This window comes from Erinaceus europaeus, chromosome 20, assembly GCF_950295315.1.
Source record: "Erinaceus europaeus chromosome 20, mEriEur2.1, whole genome shotgun sequence".
NCBI lineage: Eukaryota > Metazoa > Chordata > Mammalia > Eulipotyphla > Erinaceidae > Erinaceus > Erinaceus europaeus.
In genome coordinates this window covers 56,793,125-56,816,855 of record NC_080181.1, presented here as the reverse complement: position 1 = coordinate 56,816,855, position 23,731 = coordinate 56,793,125, and the positions used below count along the sequence as shown (strand labels likewise).

The following is a 23,731-nucleotide window of genomic DNA, read 5'->3' as shown; positions in this document are numbered from 1 at the left end:
TACTTTTCTTGACACATAGGTCTCAAGGCTTAAATTGTCTATAATTTCCTTTTTCTTGAGAGGTCACAGGCCCTTCCTAGCGATATAGAAACTCTGTACAGAGGGCAGCATACATGGAGGAATGGCAGAGGCACAAAGACCACACTTCATTTGAGTTCCAGGCTAAAAAGCTAGCGAGTGGGCTTCCCCTCTGGGGCAGGGAGACCAAGGTTGGGCTGCACTCACCGTTTCCATCTTGACCCAGCCTGTAGCTGAATGATGCCTTCTTTCTATGTGTCCCACTTTCTCTAAGCCATGTAAGAGGAGCCAGACCCAATTTCAGTGTATCTGCCAACTTTGCTTTCATAGTTCAATGTGTGCAACTGTGGTCATGAACCAAGTCTAAAGGACCTCATACTTTACAAGCAAATAGCTGTCTAGGGAAATGTCTGACTGGTACCAATGACCACCAACAGTCATCTCTACATTTCACTAGAGGAACAAATGTAGCAGTAATTACTATTAACATCCCATTCCTAATAACCCTAAGGAAATCAGACGATGAATTCTCTTTGGAAGGAGTATATATTTCTTAGGTTTTAAGTACTCTTTATTATTATTATTATTATTATTATCTTTATTTGGTAGAGACAGCCAGATATAGAGAGGGAAGAGGGAGATAGAGAAGAAGAGACAGAGAGACATCTGGAGACCTGCTTCAACACTTGTGAAGCTTTCCCCATGCAAGTGGGAACTGGCAGCTTGAACTCAGGTCCTTGTGCATTATAACATGTGCACTCAACCAGATGCGCCACACTCAGCTCCGGTTTTAAGTACTCTTAAAAGGTAAAATAGGGAGTCGGGAGGTAGTGCAGAGGGTTAAGTGCAAGCAGCGCAAAGCACAAGGACCGGCGTAAGGATTCCGATTTGAGCAGGTGTCTGTCTTTCTCTCCCCCTCTCTGTCTTCCCCTCCTCTCTCCATTTCTCTCTGTCCATCCAACAATGACGACATCAACAACAACAATAACTACAGCAATAAAATAACAAGGGGCAACAAAAGGGAATAAGTAAATAAATATTTTTTAAAAGGTAAAATAATCCATAAAATCTGGCATTATCTTGGTCAAAGATTTATACATTCCCATTTTAAGACTTGACACACAGCCCTAAATGTGGACAAGTTAGTATGCACATGCAAGACCATGATCCAACAAACAATGTCACAAAAAAAAAAAAAGGGCAAAAGTCTGAATAGCCAGTTCTGTAAATAAAGGCATGCCCATCAATATATGAAGACATCTACAGTACACTTACCATTAGAAAAATGCAAATTAAAATAAAATACTACCTCACACCTCTGAGAATAGTCTACATAAACAAAACAGGAAATAAAATGACAAGTGTTGGTGAGGATGTGGTGTTTTTTAATTAATTAATTTAATTTTTAATATTTATTTATTTATACCCTTTTGTTGCTTGTTTTTTTTAAAGAAATTTTTAAATATATTTATTTATTTCCCTTTTTTATTGCTGTTGTAGTTATTGTTGTTGTTAATGATGTCATTGTTGTTAGATAAGACAGAGAAAAATGGAGAGAAGAGGGGAAGACAGCAAGGGGGAGAGAAAGATAGGCACCTGCAGACCTGCTTCACCGCCTGTGAAGCGACTCCCCTATAGGAGGGGAGCCAGGGGCTTGAACTGGGATCCTTATGCCAGTCCTTGTGCTTCACACCACGTACCTTAACCTGCTACGCTACAACTCCCACCCTTGTTTTATTGTTGTAGTCATTATTATTGTTGTTATTGATATCGTTGTTGTTGGATTGGACAGAGAGAAATGTGAAGGGACTTCCCTGCAGGTGGGGAGCCGGAGGCTCGAACCGGGATCCTTATGCTGGTCCTTGCGCTTTGCATCATCTGTGCTTAACCCACTGCGTTACTGCCCGATTCCCGAGGATGTGGTTTAAAAAAAAAAAAGGATCTGGTGTGTGTGTCTGTTTGTCTGTCTGTCCCTGTCTGCCTGTCTGTCTATCTATCTATCTATCTATCTATCTATCTATCTACCTAGTATGTGTGTATCTTTCATTAAAATAACTAAAGGACCTGGGTTCAAGCCCCAGCTCCACATGTGCAGGAAGGGATGCTTCACAAGTGGTGAAGCTGGTCTGCAGGTGTCTATCTTTTGTTCCCTCTCTTCTCAATTTCTCTCTGTCCTATCTAATAAAAATTAGGGGAAAAAATGATACTGTATCTTTTGGGGCCAATGGGTGGCACCGGAGGTGATTATGCTGAGTGAAGTAAGTAAAGAGATGAAAGACAACTACAGGTTGGTTTTGCTCAATGTCAAATATAGATAAGTAAAGCAAATGAACTTGTAAAAAAAAAATAGCTGACCAAATTATCTCTCAGATTTTACAGGAACTATGATGGCTATGGGGGGCAGGGAGTGCATAATACTTGGTGGTGTGTGTGGTGGCTTGTACATATGCAAATACAAATGTGAAAACTATAACCCTGAAAAATTAAAAATTTTGTTATGTGTGCACTTAATGAGGTGTGCCATCATCTGGCCCCAAAATTATAATTTCAAAACCACTATTTTTAAAAAGGCCATGAGGTTATTAGATTATAAACTCAGAAAGGTGTAATGTGCCTCAATGAACCAGCTAAGTGATAAGTGCAAGCCTGACTTCAGCAGAGAAACTGTATTTGTCACTGTTCATGTCTCCACACTGTTCTAACATTGTGGACTCTTTGGTGGCAGTACTGAGTCAGGCTCTGAGATACCAAGACCATGAAAATGCTGACTAGAAAAAACACCTGAGCAGAGGAAAAGAAACATGTCCACGAGATAGTCTTGTTGCACAGGGGCTGAAAAAGTTGCCTATACCAAAGAGCTTTGGGTGTTAGAAGGACAGGGGTGGTTCTGGGCTGACAGAGATTGGAGGGTCAGGGCAGCTTCTCAGAAATGGTGACAACACTGTAGCTTGGTAGACTAGGGTAGGCAAAAGAGCAAGAGATGGCACTGGATGAATGTCAGTAGAACCCAAAGTGGTTCACAGGCTGACTTGAGGAGTGAAGGGGAGAGGCAGGAAGTGCCAGATGCAGAGCCTGTGTTGCTCCACACACATTTGTATTCTGGAGGTGAGGGGATTTCAAGCAGGAGAGTCATGCTCCAACTGGAAGCACAGAGTATGGCTGTACCTTTTTTCACTCCTAGCTCTTCTCTAGTCCCCTACTCACCCTGGCCCAGGGGTATTGAAATAATGATCTAGTCGGCAAAATGAGGAACAACTCAACAGGTGACATGGGCCACCTACCCTCAGACAGCATGCTTTCTCTGCCCAGCCCGCCCTTCAGTCTGAGCTCAGTACTCCTTGGGGAGAGGAAAGGAGCACCCTGAACCAGGATGCCAGCCACTGGGGTATAGTCATGATAAACAAATGCCTACAGAAAGAAGTAACTTGCTCAGGTCAGTAATAAAGGAGATACTTAGCTCCATCTGGTTTTCTTTCTGTTTGTTTACATCCTGGATATAAGGACCTTCAAAAACAAACATAACTGCCTTGAAGGGATAAAGACTAGAGGAAGAAGATGAGCTGTAAATTTGTTATTTCATTATGAACTGAGTGGGGATCCCTACAAAGGCCCATGTGGTGGGGGAAGGGGAAGATCAAAGAAGGCTCAGGGGACATATAGCTGGGAAAGCAGAGAAAAAGGACAAGATACTGTAAGCACATTCTCAGGTCATAACAAACACACACTTCCCCTACCAAAGACTTTTTCTCTGGAGACCATCAAACTGGGGAAGTGGGTGTACTAGTCAAGATGCTCTCAGTTCCTACAGGATAGGAACAAGCATACACGCTGCAGCAGTGTTCGGTTTGTCTTACCCATGTATTGCACTGGCCAGGCCAACTGGCCCACTCCTCCATAAGGGTCCTGGGGCTTGGCACTCAGGGCACTTGTGTGAAGAGCAGAGTCAGAATTGGTCCTAAGGGAGGAAGAGAAAGTATGGTTGAAAATCTATTTTTCTCTGGTGAAAACACAGTATTCTTTGTTAAAAATTACCTCCAGGTGAGAAGGTAACTTTCACAATCGTTTGTAAAATGAGGAGTCCGGGGCCTGGTGGTGGCACAGCGGGTTAAGCCCAATTCCCCACCTGCAAAGAGTCGCTTCACAGGCGGTGAAGCATGTCTGCAGGTGTCTATCTTTCTCTCTCCCTCTCTGTCTTCCTCTCCTCTCTCCATTTCTCTCTGTCCTATCCAGCAACAACAACAGCAATAACAACAATAACAATTACAACAACAACCAGGGCAACAAGGGCAACAAAATGGGAAAAATGGCCTCCAGGAGCACTGGATTCATAATGTAGGCACTGAGCCCCAGTGATAACCCTAGAGGCAAGAAAAAAAAAAAAGAGGGGACTTACCTGAAGTCCCACACATCTTCTGAGGATCACAATACCTCCCAAAACAGTAGCATCAATAACAACAATGAAGATTGCAATTTATATGTGGAAAGTCTCACACTTAGAAGCTGAAATCATGATCTATGTCAATGAGTTGGGCCTTTGGAGTCATGAGTTCCTCTAAGAACTTCATGTTTCTTCACAACTCACTGTTCCCACTCTCTTTTCAGTGGCTTCCCTAGAATTTCTCCATCTGAGGGGCTGGGTGGTAGTGCACCTGGTTGAGCACACGTAGAATTTCCCCACCAGCAAGGGTAAAGCTTTGCGAGTGGTGAAGTAGTGCTGCAGGTGTCTCAGTCTCCCTTTCTATCACCTCTTCCCTCTTAATTGCTGGCTGTCTCTAACCAATAAATAAATAAAGACAATAAAAATAAATAAAAAGGGGGCCAGATGATAGCACATCAGGTTGAGCGCACATGGCGCGTAGCACACAGACCGGCGTAAGGATCCCAGTTCAAACCCCTGGCTCCCCACCTGCAGAGGGGTCCCTTCACAGGTGGCGAAGCAGGTCTGCACGTGTCTGTCTTTCTTTCCCCCTCTCTGTCTTCCCCTTCTCTCTCGATTTCTCTCTGTCCTATCCAGCAACAATGACGGCAATGACATCAGCAGTAATAGTAACAATGATAAACAAGGGCAACAGAAGGGAAAAATAGTCTCTAGGAGCAGTGGATTCGTAGTGTAGGCACCGAGCCCCACCGATAACCCTGGAGGCAAAAATAAAAAAAAAGAAAATTTCTCCATCTGAGAGTTACTCCTCCTCTAGGAAAAAGTCCCTACAGCAGTGGTTCTCAAGTCCTTATAGGGAAAATGCAAGGTCAGGAGTAGTTTCAAGAGGACACTACAGTGATCTCTGCCCTCTCATACCTGGCCCCTCCCCAGCACATAATCTTCCAGTGGCTATGGGGTGAGTGATGCAACCTGAGACTCAGTATATGAGCAGAGAATTCAGCTCTCTTCCACAGACCTGTAAAAGGCACCACTATTTCCAAAACATTTTTATTTGGAAAATATAACATTCTATAAAAAACATATTATTTAAATGTTCACATAAAATAAGCTTATTAATATTTTGTTACTTTACATGAATTAATAGTTTTTAAATCTCTCAATTTAATTTCTAATAAATAGATAAATATTGATAGGTACATACACTTAAGACAAATACCCTGAGGTTTTCTATTTATTTTTTTAATTACCACCAGGGTTATCACTAGAGCTTGGTGCCAACATGACAAATCTATTGCTCCCAGCGACTATGCTTTCTTTTCTTTATTTTTTTACCAGAGCACTGATCAGCTCTGGCTGATGGCAGTGCAGGGGATTGAACCTAGGACTGGGCCCTCCTCAATCGCTATCGAACAGGCCATGGCCGGTGTGCCGCTATGTTCCATCGCTGGGAAGCCAGAGACGACCCGAACTACCCCTGCGGCTACAGACAGACTATGACTCACATAGTCAAGGACTGCCACCTCTCCAGATTCAAAGGCGGTCTGGAAACTTTACATCAGGCTCAACCTGATGCTGTTGACTGGCTACGAAAGAAGGGCAAACGCTAGAAGAAGAAGAAGAACCTGGGACCTCAGCCTCAGGCAAGAGAGTCTGTTTGCATAACCATTATGCTGTCTCCCTCCACCTCATAGTTTCCTTTCTCTCTCTCTCTCTCTCTGTCTCTCTCTCTTTTTACTAGAACAGAGAAATTGAGAGGGGGTGGGGGATGTAGTAGACAGAGAGAGAGAGACCAACCCACAGCACTGTTTCACAGCTTGTGAAGCTTCCCCTCACCCCCCACCTGCCACAGATGGAGACCCGGGGCTTGAACCTAGGTTTTTTTTGTTTGTTTGTTTGTTTTTCCTCCTCCAGGGTTATTGCTGGGCTCGGTGCCTGCACCATGAATCCACCGCTCCTGGAGGCCATTTCCCCCCCCTTTTGTTGCCCTTGTTGTAGCTTCGTTGTGGTTATTATTATTGCCCTTGTTGACGCAATTCGTTGTTGGATAGGACAGAAAGAAATGGAGAGAGGAGGGGAAGACAGAGAGGGGGAGAGAAAGACAGACACCTACAGACCTGCTTCACCGCCTGTGAAGCGACTCCCCTGCAGGTGGGGAGCCGGGGGCTTGAACCGGGATCCTTACGCCGGTCCCTGAGCTTTGCGCCACATGCGCTTAACCCACTGTGCCACCGCCCGACCCCCGAACCTAGGTTCTTGAGCATGGTAATTTGTGTGCTAAACCAAGTGTGCTACTGTCCAGACCCAGCTTCTATGAATTTTAAGGTTATCAACTGTATTGAAAGTTTGAGAACCAGATTGTATTAATAGTACTGAAATTCTCACATTCAGTTTCAATTTATAAACATCTCAACTCAAAAAGATAACCATTTGCTTATTTTATTTGAGGGATTTACTGAGTAACTGAAAATCATTGGTGTGTAACTTCGAATTAGCCTACAGTACTTATTTGGGGGTCTGCTCTATGTGATAGCCTTCTAGGTCCATGTGGCTTGACTGGTCATGTGGCTATGCTATGTTCAGAGGCTTTGTGAGGAAAAACAGACACTCTAGGATCAGAGAGACCTAGACTCCAGTTCCATATTTATACAAAGTAAGAAGCTCATGAGAATATTTTTCAAATCAGAGAGACAACTGGGAAAATCTGTAATAGACTAGATAGTAAGAGAATGTTAGAGAACTGTTAATTTTGCTAACATTCTAAAATGTTGTGGTTGTGATTTTTTTTTTTTAATGTTCTTAACAAGGTGAAATACTCTTATCTAGCAGGTGGTGAGGTGAGGTAAGGTGAGGTGAGGTGAGGTGAGGTGAGGTGAGGTGAGGTGAGGTGAGATGAGGTGAGGAGAGGTGAGGTGAGGAGGTACAAGGAACAGAAGAAACAAAACTGGTAAGACAGATGCTGGTAAGCACTGATGACAAAAGGTGGAAATGTGGTTGCTTTAATTCTCTTGTGTATGCTTTAAATGTTTTCACTTTATATTAGTATTTTTTTTAATCTTAGTTCAATTACATATTATCTAAATGGTCTTGCACAAGTCATTCAACCTCTTAGAACTGCAGACAATACTCATTCTTGCAGGATGTTATCAGGACTGAAAGGCACTTACCTCTCATCCAAAGAGATCACGATAAGTTATCTTACACCTGCCATATTTCCTTTGTGTCTTACTTACTCCTCTTTCCGACAAAGGTACTATTAACCAAACTAGATAGAGGTACTATTATCTCCTTCCTCTGGATGAGTCCATGGAGGCAAAGAAAAGCTAAGTAACTTGCTCCAGATTACAGAAGAGGCAAATTCTGCACTTCCACTGTACACTGCATGTTGTCTCCCCCATGTCAGTCAGCAAGGGGTGAGCTACTTAAAAAAAAAAAAAAGCAACAGTTTGAGCCCCCGGCTCCCCACCTGCAGGGGGGAGTCGATTCACAAGCAGTGAAGCAGGTCTGCAGGTGTCTATCTCTCCCCCTTTCTGTCTTCCCCTCCTCTCACCATTTCTCTCTGTCCTATCCAAAACAATGACATCAATACTAATAATAATAACCACAAAAACAATGAAACAACAAGGGCAACAAAGGGACAGAAATAGCCTCCAGGAGCAGTGGATTCCTGGTGCAGGCACTCAGTCCCAGCAATAACCTTGGAGGCAAAAAAAAAAAAAATTGAATATAAACACAACTGAGACAACTTGATACTATAAAAAGGCTATCAAGACAATCAAACAAACTGGTCATCTTTAAAACTTCTAGGAGGTGCTGGGTAGTAGCACACCCCATAAAGCACACGACACCATGCTCAAGGACTTGGGTTCAAGCCCTGGTCCTCACCTGGACAGGGTAAGTTTTATGAGCAGTGAAGCAGTGTTGCAGGTTTCTCTCCTCTCTTTTTCTCTATCTTCCTCCTCTCAATTTCTCTCTATATCTAAAATCATGAATAAATAAATAAATAAACTACCAGGAGTGGTGTATTCATCATGTAGGCATTGGTCCCAACAATAATACTGGTGACAATGAAAACAATTTTTTTTATTAGTAAGCAACCCACATACCTGTTAAGTGCAGATGTTAGCCTGAATCCAGGATGTTTTTCTTCTTTCCAAGGAGGCTGCTGTCTTTAAAAATCAGAATAATATAAAAAGGAAATAAGTTCAGTAAACAAGGAGCAAGAAGGAGCCTCAGGCTGGGTTTGAGAACTGGCTCTTCTCACACAGGTTGGCCATCACTTCTTACCACATTACCACACTAAAGAGAAGTCTCACTGAGTGATTGCTCTAGATTTCTGATTTCCATGATAAAAAATTACAGCCAAATCTGTAAGAACAGGATTAGCTAGCTGTGCATGTGTCTCTGCTTTGCCTTGTTTTAGAAAAAATAAACCAGCAGGAACCTTTGAATACCTTTTAAAATAGTTCATATTTATGACAGACCGTACTCTAGGGAATATGAGGTCCAGATGTATGCAAAATCACCCATCATTATGGGTGTGTACTGGGTGTGGGGCAGGGGCTGTTAGTTCTGGCTACAAACTCTGCTCTCCCCAATAAGCACCATAGAAAGGAATATAACTGTATCATTACCCAAATATGAAACTGTCAGTTTAATTCTAGTTTACCAGAAAAAAAAATTTTTTCCTCAAGTATAGAATTCTAAAATATTAGTTTGGAGATCTGTTTTTGTGATTTAAAATGAAATATTCTATTTGTTGGATTCCAAAATTCCTAGGTGGTTGAAGATTCCCCGAGTGAGCTGCTGCCCATCTTTGAGGCAGCCTTTCCTGTGACCTTGTGCACACTGTGTGTTCCGCCAGCACTCTGAGCCAGTGCTCAGAGAAGAAACAGAGAGCAGACTTCCATCTGAAGAGCTAAATTTCCTCAGGAAGTCTATGTCACATAGCTCCTAAATCTGACTTGGTGACGTCAAAATAATAGTGCATGTACAATACTTGTAGCAATTTTTTTCCTTTTTTTTTTTTTTTAAACCAGAGCACTGCTCAGTTTTGGCCTGTGGTGGGGCAGGGGGTTGAACCTGGGACTTTGAAGCCTCAGGCATGAGAGTCTTTTTGCATAACCATTATGCAATCTACCCCACCCAATGTTACGATTTATATTATAAAAATCTAACATTTTTCTTATTATTGGATTGAGACAGTGAGAAGTCAAGAGGAGAGGGGAGGATGGAGAAGGAGAGGAACAGAGAGACACCTGCAGTACTGCTTCACCACTCACAAAGCTTTCCCCCTGCAAGTGGTGACTAGGGGCTTGAACCTGGGTCCTTGCACTGTGTAATGTGAGCACTTAACCAGGTATATCACAAATATTATTTTAATATTATATACATATATATATATATATATATATATATATTTTTTTTTTTTACAAGAGCACTGATCAGCTCTGGTTTTAATCCAGGGATTAAACCTGAGACATTGGAGCCTCAGGCATGACAGTCTCTGCATAATCATGCTATATATCTCTGCTCTATATTATGATTTTACAATGTCACCTCTACATTAAAATTACTAACTTGGGGAGATATATACTCTATTTTTAAAAATATTTATTCATTAACATGAGAGAGAAAGAAAGAGAGAGAACTAGAGCATCACTCCATCATATGTAATGCCAGGGACAGAACTCAGAACCTCATCCTTTTAGATGCAATGCTCTAGTTACTATGCTACCTCTGGGGCAACAGAAACCCTAAACCACATCTACTATGGAAACTGCCATCTTCATAGCCTACTGGAACTCTCATGAAGAAGTGTGCATTTTCCATGTCCCAAAAATAAGAATGCTGAATCTGAAATGTGTTTCTATTTGTTTTCAAGGTGAAGACCTATTGGGTTGTCAGGAAAGTCATGGCACATATATGTATAGAAAAACATAGAAAAGCCCATGTTCGGTGGGGAAGCAATTACAGAAGCCAGACTTCCACCTTCTGCATCCCACAATGACCCTGGGTCCATACTCCCAGAGGGATAAAGAATAGGAAAGCTATCAGGGGAGGGGATGGGATACGGAGTTCTGGTGGTGGGAATTGTGTGCAGTTGTACCCCTGTTACCCTGTGTTTTTTGTTTGTGTTTCCTTTTTATAAATAAAAAATTTTAAAAAGAAAAACATAGAAAAGGTATGTCATGAATTTTCGAACAACCAAATAAATTTAAATAACATTTCATTTTAGACTTTCCTAAAAGCTTATGCTTATACATTGAAAGAACTTTTATAAGAAAAAACAAGATTCCATTCCTTATACTACAAATTCACAAAACAACATTCAAAGTGTAAAAGATAAAATAAAAACATCTGAAAATAACACATACCATCATATCTTTAACAACTGGCTCACTTACCTTGGCCAACTCTCATCCAGAGGCTGTGAGGAGTAATTAGTTCCTAAGTTACTGCCATCAAAGTAGAATTTTTAATAAAGGAAAAGTAAAGCGGCTAAAATTGCAGAAAGCTAAACAAATGAGCTTTGGGCTCTTATCTCCATCTCTACACCAAAAAGCTCTTCCTCCATGGTTTCTCTTATCGACTTCCTCTGTAAAGTCTACCTCTCCGTGTTCTAACCAGGGCCATATTTGCACAATTCACATGGGGGTGTTTCTTACTTATTTTTGCGTGTGTTGGCCAGACTTCACTGCAGGCTCACTCTTTCAGAGAGAAAGAAGGGGGGGGGGGTGTGTTGGAGAAACATCATGGCACCAAAACCTCTTCTGGTACTGTAATGCTGTAGCACTCCCATGTGGCATGCTGGGGGCTCAAACTTGGGTCAGGTGCATAACAAAGTAGGCATCCTCCCAGATGAGCTATCTTGCCAGCCACGAACTTGTTTTTTATGTCCTCTGAACATCTTTTGATTTCAACACTTGCCCTACCCTCGATCAGGTAACCTTGTCAATCTGTGCCATACCTTGATGTATGGGACATACCCAGAACCAATGTTTCCAGTTCCAGATACCTCCTAGAAATAGTGACCAATTTCAGAATGGGCTCATGACACACAGAGGACCAAAGGGAGTGTTTTTGAGGGGGAAAGGAGTGTCCCCATTTGAGGTGGCAAAAGCCAGTGTGCCCATGAAGTCAACAGGGATATAATGTCTCAGGGGTGTGGGGTGAATTCCTGATACTATCCTTGGGCTTCCACTGACATAAATCAATGACTCTGCTTTTGTTTTTCAGGTTAAGGAGGGTTCCTGCTACTTACAGATGATAGGGAACTGCATTAGATTTGTGGAGAAATGTAAACTCCCTTATGATGTTCAGCTCTGCTGTATACATTCTGTATTCTTACTGGGTCTATCCCACTTTAGGGCATATCCCAGATGTTCTAGAAACACACGCACAAATGCAGTGTTAGACTATACACATCAAGCGCAGGGGCGGGCATTTTAGCTAACTTAGTTACTAACACCCCAAAACAGCCTGAAAAACCATTTTCCAGTGATTCACTATAACAGAAGGCAACATCTGCGTGGGCTTGGGAGGAAATAAATAAGTGAGTGGTGCAGAGGAACCTATCATGCAGAGCTGGGCTGAGCACCTGGGTGAGAGCAGAACCTGGCATCAGTAAAACATGGGCACTAACAGATCCTTAATGATTTAGTGCAAAATAACCATTGCCAGGAGAAGTAATAAGAACACAAGTTTCACTTCTATGTATTAGTTTTGTCATAGCAAGTTATCTTATTTCTTAATCCGAATCTGAGACAATAACAGATATTTTAAAGAGGCACATTTCCTCAACATGCATGATAAGGCTTCATGTGTGTGCAGTAAAGATTAAACTGGAGCACAGGAGGAAAGGGAAGGGAAAAGCAGTGTGGGAGTAAGAAGGACCCCTGAAGGATGAGGCTGATGAGCATTCTGACTGACAGGACTATGTGAGAGGAGGTGTTAAGGCACATAACCTGTGGTTCTTTCTCTTTTCTGCAAAGCACAGTGAATGTCTGTCTAGAAAGTTTTAATTTTAAGAAGCAGGAATTTACAACAATCATGCTTCCATCATTCTGCCTAATGATCAAGGGCAAGAAATACAAACACAGAGGGACAATAGCAAAGAAATTATCAAAGTCGATCATTTAGTGTATTGCATTAATTAGCATTTATCGGGGGCCAGAAGGTAGTGCACCTTGTTAAGTGCACATCTTACAGTGCTCAAGGACCCAGGTTCAGGTCTCTGCCCCACCTGCAGGAGGAAAGCTTCATGAGTTGTGAAGCAGAGCTGCAGGACTCTCTCTTTTTCTTTCTCTCCCCCTCTCTCTCTCTCTTTCTTTCTCTTTCTCTCCTCTATCTCCCCCTCAATTTCTCTCTCTATCCAATAATAAATAAATATAAATATTTTTAATTAGCATTTAGCTCTTCAGATTCATGTTAACATAAAAATGTAGCAAATTCCTAAAATTTTAACATGACTAGGCTAAGGGATCAAACGTTAGATGTGACCTCCTAAAACTAAAAAAAAGAGTTGGCATCACCAGAACCACTAATGCCAGAAGCTAACAGTTAAATTCAACAGAAGGAAAATCTAGGAAAGGCCTGTTTGTTCTGAAGAGGTCAAAAACCTTTGTTCAGGTGGCTTTAACTGCTTCACAACACTCATATGTCCTAAAGCACAATTTGAAGACAATAATAATAATAATAGTAATACACTGTCCTTATTTATAAACTTGAATTGACCATTTAATTTGTAGTGCCTGCTAGCTGCCAACAGACAAACAGCACAGTAAACGTAACAAGGCTCTCAACAAGCCACACCAGAGACTAGGGCACCCCCACGAAGCCTCTGTTGTAACAGTCCCACATCATCATTCCACTCTTCTCAGCTCCTGCTCTGCCTTCAGCCCCAGTGTTCCTTGAGTTCTGGAGCCACATCTGCTTTGAGGGGATCAGAACAGTGAGAGGAGCCTGGGAATTTGAGGGTACTGTGGAGAGTGGCAACAGGGTGGGAGCTGCAGATGTGAGCAGAATTGGAGTGAGTAGCAAGGGGGAGGAGAGTCAGCCTTCACCCTGCCCCACATGCTCCTCTGATCTGTACACAGATGTGAGCAGAATTGGGGTGAGTAGCAAGGAGGAGGAGAGTCAGCCTTCACCCTGCCCCACACGCTCCTCTGATCTGTACACAGATGTGAGCAGAACTGGGGTGAGTAGCAAGGAGGAGGAGAGTCAGCCTTCACCCTGCCCACACACTCACTCTGATCTGTACACATCCCTGCCTTTGGCTTCACTGTCAGCCCCTAACTTCCAATAGTTATCATGAATGCCAAGTCCTGTTTCCAACTGCCCACTTGAGTACCTTTCTCCTTAAAGCTCCCTGATTGTCCTCTCTCTCAGGGCTATCCTGTTGCCTGGCCAAGTTCTTGCACTGCTGTGGTAGAAAAGCCTTCTCCTAGTACTCCTAGCCTGATTCTTCAACACGGGAATTCCCACCCCTTCTCAACTGGGGAAGGTGATAGGGAGAGAGTTCTTAACTCTTCCCTGAAGGAAAGGGAGCAGCTCTTACGCTGATAAGAAAAGACTATTTAAGTAATATGAGAGGAGGAAGACTGATTGAATGTCTCCAACTTTTTAAAGCACAAACTGAATCTTTTTAATAAACAGGCTGAGTCTTTGATATGTTGACTCTCTTAAAAGCTTAGTCCAGGGAGAACAGAAGCAACTGATGGCATAGCTATATACAAATAATATCAAAGGACATAAATATGGTGATGGTGTGTATGATATAGCAAATCCTAACAAAGGGATTTTTTCAAAGTTAACCCAATTGCCAAACAATGTGATTATAGCAATAACTAGCTATTGTCTTCTTAAACCCTAAGAGAGCAGAAACCACTATAGAGCCTATATTTCCCCCAGTCCTGGAACCTCTGGGGTAAGGATCACTTTCCTGCATGCTTCTCTCAAGTCATACCGAATGATATTGCATCCACCGATCCCAACCTAATCAGTGCAACAAGTACAACCTCAGAATGCTTCACTTCAGACTGTGTCCATCAGGCATGGAATGCCAAGCCTTTACCCTCATTACCTGGGTGAGACCTTTCCTTTCATGGGATTCTCTAATTCCATTCCAGGAGGTTCACTTCCTAAGAAAGTCCCCAAACCTAGACATAGATCAGGTTCCATAAGATAGAGCATATGTTCACATGTATCCATAAATTAGGGCAAAATATAGACCTGAAAGCAAAAATACACAATAGTCTGTAGTGAGTCAGTATCAAGTTTATAATGAAATAGTGCCTACTTAGATTTAAATACCCTCTCCTCACCTACTTCCTATTACACTTCCCTCATGCACTCCAAAGCTAACCTTATCAAAGCAAGAACTGCAAAAGCTGAATAAGGGCAAGAGACTGGCAGACTTTAACGATGACTCTTTAGTCACTATCAGGCTATTCCATCAGCTGGGGCCCTAATTGGGGAGTCCTGAGATTCCTAAACAGACTTGATGGGCCTAGACCTCGAATAAATCCCGCTTTCCATTGTTACTGGTCATTTCTATCAGGAACAACAAAACAGACCCCTTTGTGGGCCCCCATAGAGCCTTGCCCTCAACTTGGATCAACAACGGTAGAGAATGTTCCATCCTCCGAAGGGAGGCTGGACAACATACTCTATGCTACACCTGAGGAAGATGGGTTGATATTGGGGCAGCTTGGAATGTTTCTACTCATGACCACAGAATATGAGCTCAGATCTAGAGGGATACAGAGGTCACACAGGCTCCTAAGCTAATTATGGGCCCCAGATCACATCAAATCAATGTGGTTTACAGTCAACAATATTTATACCCTTTTCCCATATTAGGGAGCTACTCTCTTCCCTGATCCAGCTATCTGGTCCTTTTCCCAGCCATGACATCATCTCCCCAAACAATAATTTGGATCCACTGGCATATCAGATTTCAGGCTCAGGGGCAAAAATAAAAAGAAAACTAGTATAGCCACAGGCCCTTTGGAATTTAACTAAAATATGCCTACTAGCTATCTACAAAATGGAGGATCCCCCAACTCTTCATCTGCATTATACCAGCCTTTATGTCTATGATTGGTCAACAATTTGTTTGGCTTTGTATGTTAACTCTCTTGTTAACCACCAGGTTCCAGATGCTAGCATGATGCCGACCAGACTTCCCTGGACAGACAATCCCACCATTGTGTCCTTGGAGCTCCGCTTCCCCAGAGCCCTTCCCCTGTCTCCTTTCTGAGCTGCAGGCCCAAGGTTCTCTTTTTGGCTTCCTGTTCCCCTGTGGTAAGTGCACCTGGAACAAAGCTAGAGAACTGTCTTCTAGAAGCAGGCTGGAAGCCAGAAAGAGAAAGATAGACACCTGCAGACCTGCTTCACCGCCTGTGAAGCGACCCCCCTGCAGGTGGGGAGCCGGGGGCTTGAACCGGGATCCTTACACTGGTCCTTGAGCTTCGCGCGCCACGTGCGTTTACCCGCTGCATTACCGCCTGAACTCCCTAAAAAAAAAAAAAAACCTAATCTTAGTTCTCATGTCTAGATTCAAGGCAGAAGGTGCTTCTCAGTGCCTGTGTCTTTGCTGGTGGTTGTCACTCATTCCAATAGAAAGCCTCTCACACTGGTCTTAGCATATAGCCGCCCACGGCAGAAGCAATCTCCTTATTGCAGAGCTCTGCCCACCTTGGGAAAAATCTGGAATATTTGTTACACAAGGTTTGTTTCATTTGAGATCATTGTATTTTAAGACTGAATCATTGCCTAAACTAGTTTTCTCCTTCTAAAACTGAAGCAAGGAAACAGCTATAAGAAGAAAATTCTGAACATATGAATATATATATCTTCTCCTCCTTTTTTTTTTTTTCCTTCCCTTCCCCAGAGCACTGCTCAGCTCTTGCTTATGACAATGCTGGGTGGGGAATTAAACCTGAACCTTCGTAATCTGGGAGGTGGCGCAGTAGATAAGGCGTTGGACTCTCAAGCATGAGGTCCTGAGTTCAATCCCCAGCAGCACATGTACCAGAGTGATGTCTGTTTCTTTCTCCTATCATTTCTCATCAATCAATAAATAAAATTTTAAAAAATGCTTAAACCTGAACCGTCGGTGACTCAGGCATAAAAGTCTTTCTGCATAACCATTACGCCCTCTCTCCAGCCCCACATATTTTCTTTTGGCTCTAAACTTCACTAAGAATATCATAGACAAATTTGAAAAGCAACCATCTGAAGCAAAGTACTTCAGAACCAACAGATTAAAAGTCATGAAAGGAAACACAAAATCACAGCCTTTCTCCTCCAAGTTCTCCTGAATATACTAATATCTCCAACCTACATTCAGCAAACGGCTATAGTATGTTCATAAACGGCCAGGTCCAGACCCAACAGCTCATTTTTGTTAAGAAGATATCCAGTCTCAGGACACCAATCTCCCAATTAAAGAAAGTGGGTTTCACAAAATAGCTCACTTACTGTTTTGTCATGTACAAGACCCAGGTTGGAGCTTGACCTCCACTGCATTGAAGGAAGGTGCAGTGCTATGGTCTTTCTCACTTTATTCTTTGACATTCTGTCTCTAAAAACATGAAAAAGATTTAATTTTATAAAAATTAGGCACTGGGAGTCAGGCGGTAGTGCAGTGGCTTAACCGCACGTGGTGCAAAGCACAAGGACCCATGGAAGTATCCGGTTTGAGCCCCCAGCTCCCCACCTACAGGGGAGTTTATTCACAGGCTGTGAAGCAGGTTTTCAGGTGTCTGTCTTTCTCTCCCCCTCTCTGTCTTCCCCTCCTCTCTCCATTTCTCTCTGTCCTATCCAACAACAACGACATCAATAACAACAATAATAACTTCAACAAGGGCACCAAAAGGAAATAAATAAATAAATAAATAAATAAATAAATAAATAAAAATTAGGCACTTAAGACAAGAATATAGGGAGGAGGGAGAAGAGATAGCTCCCTGGGTAGGGTGCAAGTTTGTCAAGCACATGTACTAACACCACATGGGAGATGCTATGACACCAGAGGAAGTCAGAGTTATCATGTCTTACCCTACTTCCATATGAAATAAAAGGAATAAAAAGAGCGATTCAACTTCCGGAGGCGGAGCTACGAGCAGCAGATCGCTTTCTCTCCTCTCTTCTCCTCTCATCTCCTCTCCCGGATCAACTAGGAATACCAAAGGAGACCACCCGGGACCGAAACAAGACAAGACTAGAATGACCACAGGAACCCAGTAAATCACCGGTGAGTACAAACACGCGTGGCTGGTGACAGAGAGGAGAGAGGAGCCTAAGGAGAGATTAAGTGACTGCGAACAGTTCAGCAGTTTATCAGTGGAGACACCACCTCCAGTCTGCTCCACCAACAAGGGGACAGCTGTAGGGAGGAGAGGACTTCCCAGAGACTCACCAAGTGCGACTCTGAGTCTCCATTGCTACTACCCTCAGAATCTGGAGCAGCAACAGGGAGGGATACCAGGGGACAGAGATCTAACCAGGAAACTCAGGAGAAGACCTATACCTCGGTGGCATAGCTGAGGGGCTGTGAAAGTCTCTTTGCATAACCACTGGATTATCTCTGCCACACCCTGGCCCTCTCAACTTACATTGAAAATGGATTCCAGAAGAATTTAAAGATGGGTGCTGTCTTTGTTGATCTCACAGCAGCCTATGACACAGTCTGGCACTGTGGTCTCCTAGTCAAGATCTCAAGATGCCTGCCTCCATGGGTGGCCAACACTATATCGTTTCTTCTCCAAAACAGAAGATTCTGGGTGCATCTGGGTGACAAGTCTAGCAGATGGAGACTTGTCTCAAGTGGCCTCCCCCAGGGCTCTGTTCTGGCTCCTACACTATTTAATATTTACATCAATGACCTCCCAGAAACTTCTTCAAGGAAGTTCATCTACGCCGATGACATCTGCTGTGCAACTCAGGCATCAAAGTTTGACATCCTCGAGGAAACACTCATGAAAGACATGTCTCTGATATCTGATTACTGTAAAAAATGGCGACTAATCCCTAGCACTGCAAAAACGGTATCATCTGTTTTCCATCTACACCATGCCTCGGCCTCGCGTGAGCTTAATGTGCAGCTTGGCGATACGAGAATCCAGCATGAAGCCCAGCCAGTCTATCTTGGCGTTACTTTTGATCGTACTCTGTCATTTCACAAACATCTCATAAAAACTGCAGCAAAGGTGGGCGCGAGGAATAACATCATTGCAAGACTGGCCAGCTCCTCATGGGGCGCGAGCGCTTCCACACTACGATCATCATCTCTGGCATTATGCTATTCCACTGCAGAATACTGTGCCCCAGTGTGGTTCCGTAGCCCCCATGTCCACTTGGTCGATTCCAAATTATATTCCTCCATGAGGATAATTTCTGGAACCATCCATTCCACCCTGGTTCCATGGCTGCCAGTTCTTAGCAACATCGCCCCGCCAGATATTCGTCGGGATGCGGCATCATCTAAGTTCATTTCCCATGTCTACGCTCAACCGGACCTGCCAATATACGCGGATATCTTCGCCCACCCTGTCCAACGCTTGACGTCTCGTCACCCAATCTGGTCCCCTACGCCTACACTGAACTTCTCTGTTCCAGTCTCTTGGAAACAGAGTTGGCAGTCAGCTGAGGTAAAGAACAAACACCTCATCACAGAACCCTGCAAGCGTCAACCCGGCTTTGACCTAGCACATTATGATTGGGCCCTCCTCAATTGCTATCGAACAGGCCATGGCCGGTACACTGCTATGTTCCATCGCTGGGGAGCCAGAGACGACCCGAACTGCCCCTGCGGCTCCAGACAGACTATGACCCACATAGTCAACGACTGCCACCTCTCCAGATTCAAAGGAGGTCTCGAAACTTAACATCAGGCTCAACCTGATGCTGTTGACTGGCTACGGAAGAAGGGCAAACGCTAGAAGAAGAAGAACCCTGCTTTATCTCTTGGTCAGGAGTCAGTGATTAAGCTGAAGCCTATTGGTAGTTTAAAAGCCCTCAGGCTCCCATAGCCTACAGGGAAGAAAAAAAAAAAAAGAGGCTTTTAAACCACTGAGCTCCAACTCAGGGATTGAAATACTATTGAAACAACTGTTAACTTCCACCACTGTGAACCCTTTAATTAACTTACTTAGACACAAGTCAATCCAGGCAATAGTGATCAATAATTTGAAAAGTACTGATAAAGGGAACTCATAAAATAATATATAAAATGGTTAAAACAACAAGAAAAAATATTGGAGAATCGAACCAGGACAAGAGTCCAGCTAAAAGTCCTCCAGAGGGTGAAACACAAAATAACGAGTTCAACATCCAAACATTAGCTAAGGAAATAATAACAGGAGTGAGTAAAGAATTTGAAAAAATTGTCATCAGAAATACAGGAACAACAAATGAGAATATGGAAGAAAATACTAATTATCTCATGGTTATTAGAGAGCTGAAAGCTGAAATCGCTGAGCTAAGAAGGCAACTAGCTGAACAAGCTAAAACAGTATCAGAGCAGGGCAACAAAATAGATGAACTCCAGAAAACAGCAGAGGGCAGAGAGAATAGAATAGATGAGGCTGAAGACAGAATTAGCAAGATTGAGGATGAATTAGAGACAACTAAAAAGAAGTAAGAGATCTCAAAAAGACATTAAGAGATGCTGAAAACAACAACAGAGTCCTATGGGATGACTTCAAAAGAAACAATATACGCATTATTGGCATACCAGAGGAAGAAAGAGAAGGAGAGGAAGAAAGCATTTTCCAGGCCATAACAGCTGAAAATTTCTCTAGTCTAGACAACATCAAAGACATAAAGATTCAAGAAGCCCAGAGGGTCCCAAACAGAATTAACCCAGACCTAAAGACACCAAGACATATCATACTTAGAATGGAAAGGAATAAGGATAAAGAAAGGATCCTCAAGGCTGCAAGAGAAAAACAAAGAGTCACCTACAAAGGAAAACCCATAAGATTAGCAGCAGACTTCTCCATACAAACACTACAGGCCAGAAGAGAATGGCAAGATATCTATCCAGTGCTCAATGAGAAAGGCTTTCAGCCAAGAATACTATATCCTGATAGACTGTCATTCAGACTAGATGGAGGCATCAAAACCTTCTCAGACAAGCAACAGTTGAAGGAATCAACCATCACCAAGCCTGCCCTGAAAGAAGTTCTGAAAGGTCTCCTATAAACAACCAGACCACCACAAATAGGACATATATCAAAACACACTAAAACTCTACAAGAATGGCATTAAAATATCTTCAATCTTTGATATCAATAAATTTCAATGTCCTGAATTCACCTATTGAAAGACACAGAGTAGGAAGATGGATCAGAAAACACAACCCAACAATATGCTGTCTACAGGAAACCCACCTAACTCAACAAGACAAACACAGACTTAAAGTGAAAGGATAGAAAACTATCATACAAGCCAATGGCCCACAAAAAAGGGCAGGAGCAGCTATTCTCATATCTGACATGATAGACTTTAAAATAGATAAGATTAAAAAAGATAGGAATGGACACTACTTAATGCTCAGAGGATCAGTCAATCAAGAGGACTTAACAATTATTAACATCTATGCACCCAATGAGAAGCCATCTAAATACATCAAACTCCTACTGAAAGAGCTACAGCAATATATTAACAGCAACACAATCATAGTAGGGGACTTCAACACCCCACTCTCTCAACTTGACAGATCATCCAGGCAGAAAATCAATAAAGACATAAGGGAGCTAATTGAAGAGATAGATAAACTAGAACTACTGGACATTTTCAGAGTCATTCATCCCAAGAAACTGGAATACACATTTTACTCAAATCCACATGGGTCATTCTCAAGGATAGACCATATGTTAGGCCACAAAGACAGCATCAGCCAATTCAAGAGCATTGAAATCATCCCAAGCATCTTCTCAGACCACAGTGGAACTAAACTAACACTTATCAATCAACAAAAGATTAGTAACAGTCCCAAAATGTGGAAGCTCAACAGTACACTTCTTAACAACTTCTGGGTCAAAGAGGAAATCAAGGAAGAAATCAAAATGTTTCGAGAGTTCAATGAAAATGAAGACACAAGCTATCAAAATATTTGGGACACAGCTAAAGCAGTCCTAAGAGGGAAGTTCATAGCTATACAAGCACACATTAGGAAACAAGAAAAGGCACAAATAAACAGCCTTATTGCACATCTTAAGGACCTAGAAGAAGAACAACAAAGGAATCCTAACGCAACCAGAAGGACAGAAATCACTAAAGTTAGGGCAGAAATAAATAACATTGAGAATAGGAAAACCATACAAAAGATCAATGAAAGTAAATGTTGGTTCTTCGAAAGAGTAAACAAAATCAACAAACCTTTAGCCAGACTCACAAAACAAAAAAGGGAGAAGACCCAAATAAATCAGATAGTAAATGAAAGAGGAGATATCACAACAGACACTGCAGAAATTCAACATATCATGCGAGGCTTCTATGAACAACTATATGCCACCAAGCTAGAGAACCTGGAAGAAATGGACGATTTCCTAGATACCTACCAACTTCCAAAACTAAGTAAAGAGGAAGTGGACAACATGAACAAGGCCCATCACTAATGAAATTGAAACAGTTATCAAAAATTGAAATTGAAACAGTTATCAAAAATCTCCCCAAAAATAAAAGTCCTGGACCAGATGGTTTTACAAATGAATTCTACAAAACCTTCAAAGAAGAACTAATACCTCTACTTTTAAGTCTTCCAGAAGATTGAAGACACTGGAATACTCCCTGCCAGCCTCTATGAAGCCAACATCACCCTGATACCAAAAGCAGACAGGGACACAACCAAAAAAGAAAACTACAGACCAATATCTCTGATGAACATAGATGCGAAAATATTGAACAAAATTCTAGCCAACCGGATACAGCAGTATATCAAAAAGATTGTCCATCATGACCAAGTGGGGTTTATCCCAGGCATGGAAGGTTGGTTTAATATACGTAAATCAATCAATGTGATCCACCACATCAACAAAAGCAAGACCAAAAATCACACCGTCATATCAATAGATGCAGAGAAAGCCTTTGACAAAATACAACATCCCTTTATGATCAAAACACTACAAAAAATGGGAATAGATGGAAAATTCCTCAAGATACTGGAGTCTCTATATAGCAAACCTACAGCCAACATCATACTCAATGGTGAAAAACTGGAAGCATTTCCACTCAGAATTAACATCATCAAAATGAATATATTACCCAGAGCCATCTACAAATTTAATGCTATCCCCATCAAGATCCCAAGCACATTTTTTAGGAGAATAGAAAAAATGCTACAAATGTTTATCTGGAACCAGAAAAGACCTAGAATTGCCAAAACAATCTTGAGAAAAAAGAACAGAACCGGAGGCATCACACTCCCAGATCTCAAACTGTATTATAGGGCCATTGTCATCAAAACTGCTTGGTACTGGAACATGAATAGACACACTGACCAGTGGAATAGAACTGAGAGCCCATAAATGAGGCCCCACACCTATGGATATCTAATCTTTGACAAAGGGGCCCAGACTATTACATGGGGAAAGCAGAGTCTCTTCAACAAATGGTGTTGGAAACAATAGGTTGAAACATGCAGAAGAATGAAACTGAATCACTGTATTTCACCAAATACAAAAATAAATTCCAAGTGGATCAAGGACTTGGATGTTAGACCAGAAACTATCAGATACTTAGAGGAAAATATTGGCAGAACTCTTTTCCGCATAAATTTTAAAGACATCTTCAATGAAACGAATCCAATTACAAAGAAGACTAAGGCAAGTATAAACCTATGGGACTACATCAAATTAAAAAGCTTCTTCACAGCAAAAGAAACCATTACCCAAACCAAGAGACCCCTCACAGAATGGGAGAAGATCTTTACATGCCATACATCAGATAAGAGTTTAATAACCAACATATATAAAGAGCTTGCCAGACTCAACAACAAGACAACAAATAACCCCATCCAAAAATGGGGGGAGGACTTGGACAGAATATTCACCACAGAAGAGATCCAAAAGGCCGAGAAACACATGAAAAAATGCTCCAAGTCTCTGATTGTCAGAGAAATGCAAATCAAGACAACAATGAGATATCACTTCACTCCTGTGAGAATGTCATACATCAGAAAAGGTAACAGCAGCAAATGCTGGAGAGGGTGTGGGGTCAAAGGAACCCTCCTGCACTGCTGGTGGGAATGTAAATTGGTCCAACTTCTGTGGAGAACAGTCTGGAGAACTCTCAGAAGGCTAGAAATGGACCTACCCTATGACC

General features: G+C 42.2%; 1 protein-coding gene across 1 annotated transcript in view; it reads right to left on the bottom strand.

Annotated features, from left to right (window-relative positions):
• The window catches only part of CRTC3 (CREB regulated transcription coactivator 3), a 115,315-nt gene that overhangs the window by 29,351 nt on the left and 62,233 nt on the right, over nt 1-23,731 (bottom strand). The window contains exons 4-6 of the mRNA XM_060179507.1: nt 10,804-10,865; nt 8,503-8,565; nt 3,873-3,973 (exon numbers count right to left, since the gene is read on the bottom strand). Coding sequence (XP_060035490.1) covers nt 3,873-3,973; nt 8,503-8,565; nt 10,804-10,865 — 226 coding nt within the window. The remainder of the gene's footprint in view (nt 1-3,872; nt 3,974-8,502; nt 8,566-10,803; nt 10,866-23,731) is intronic.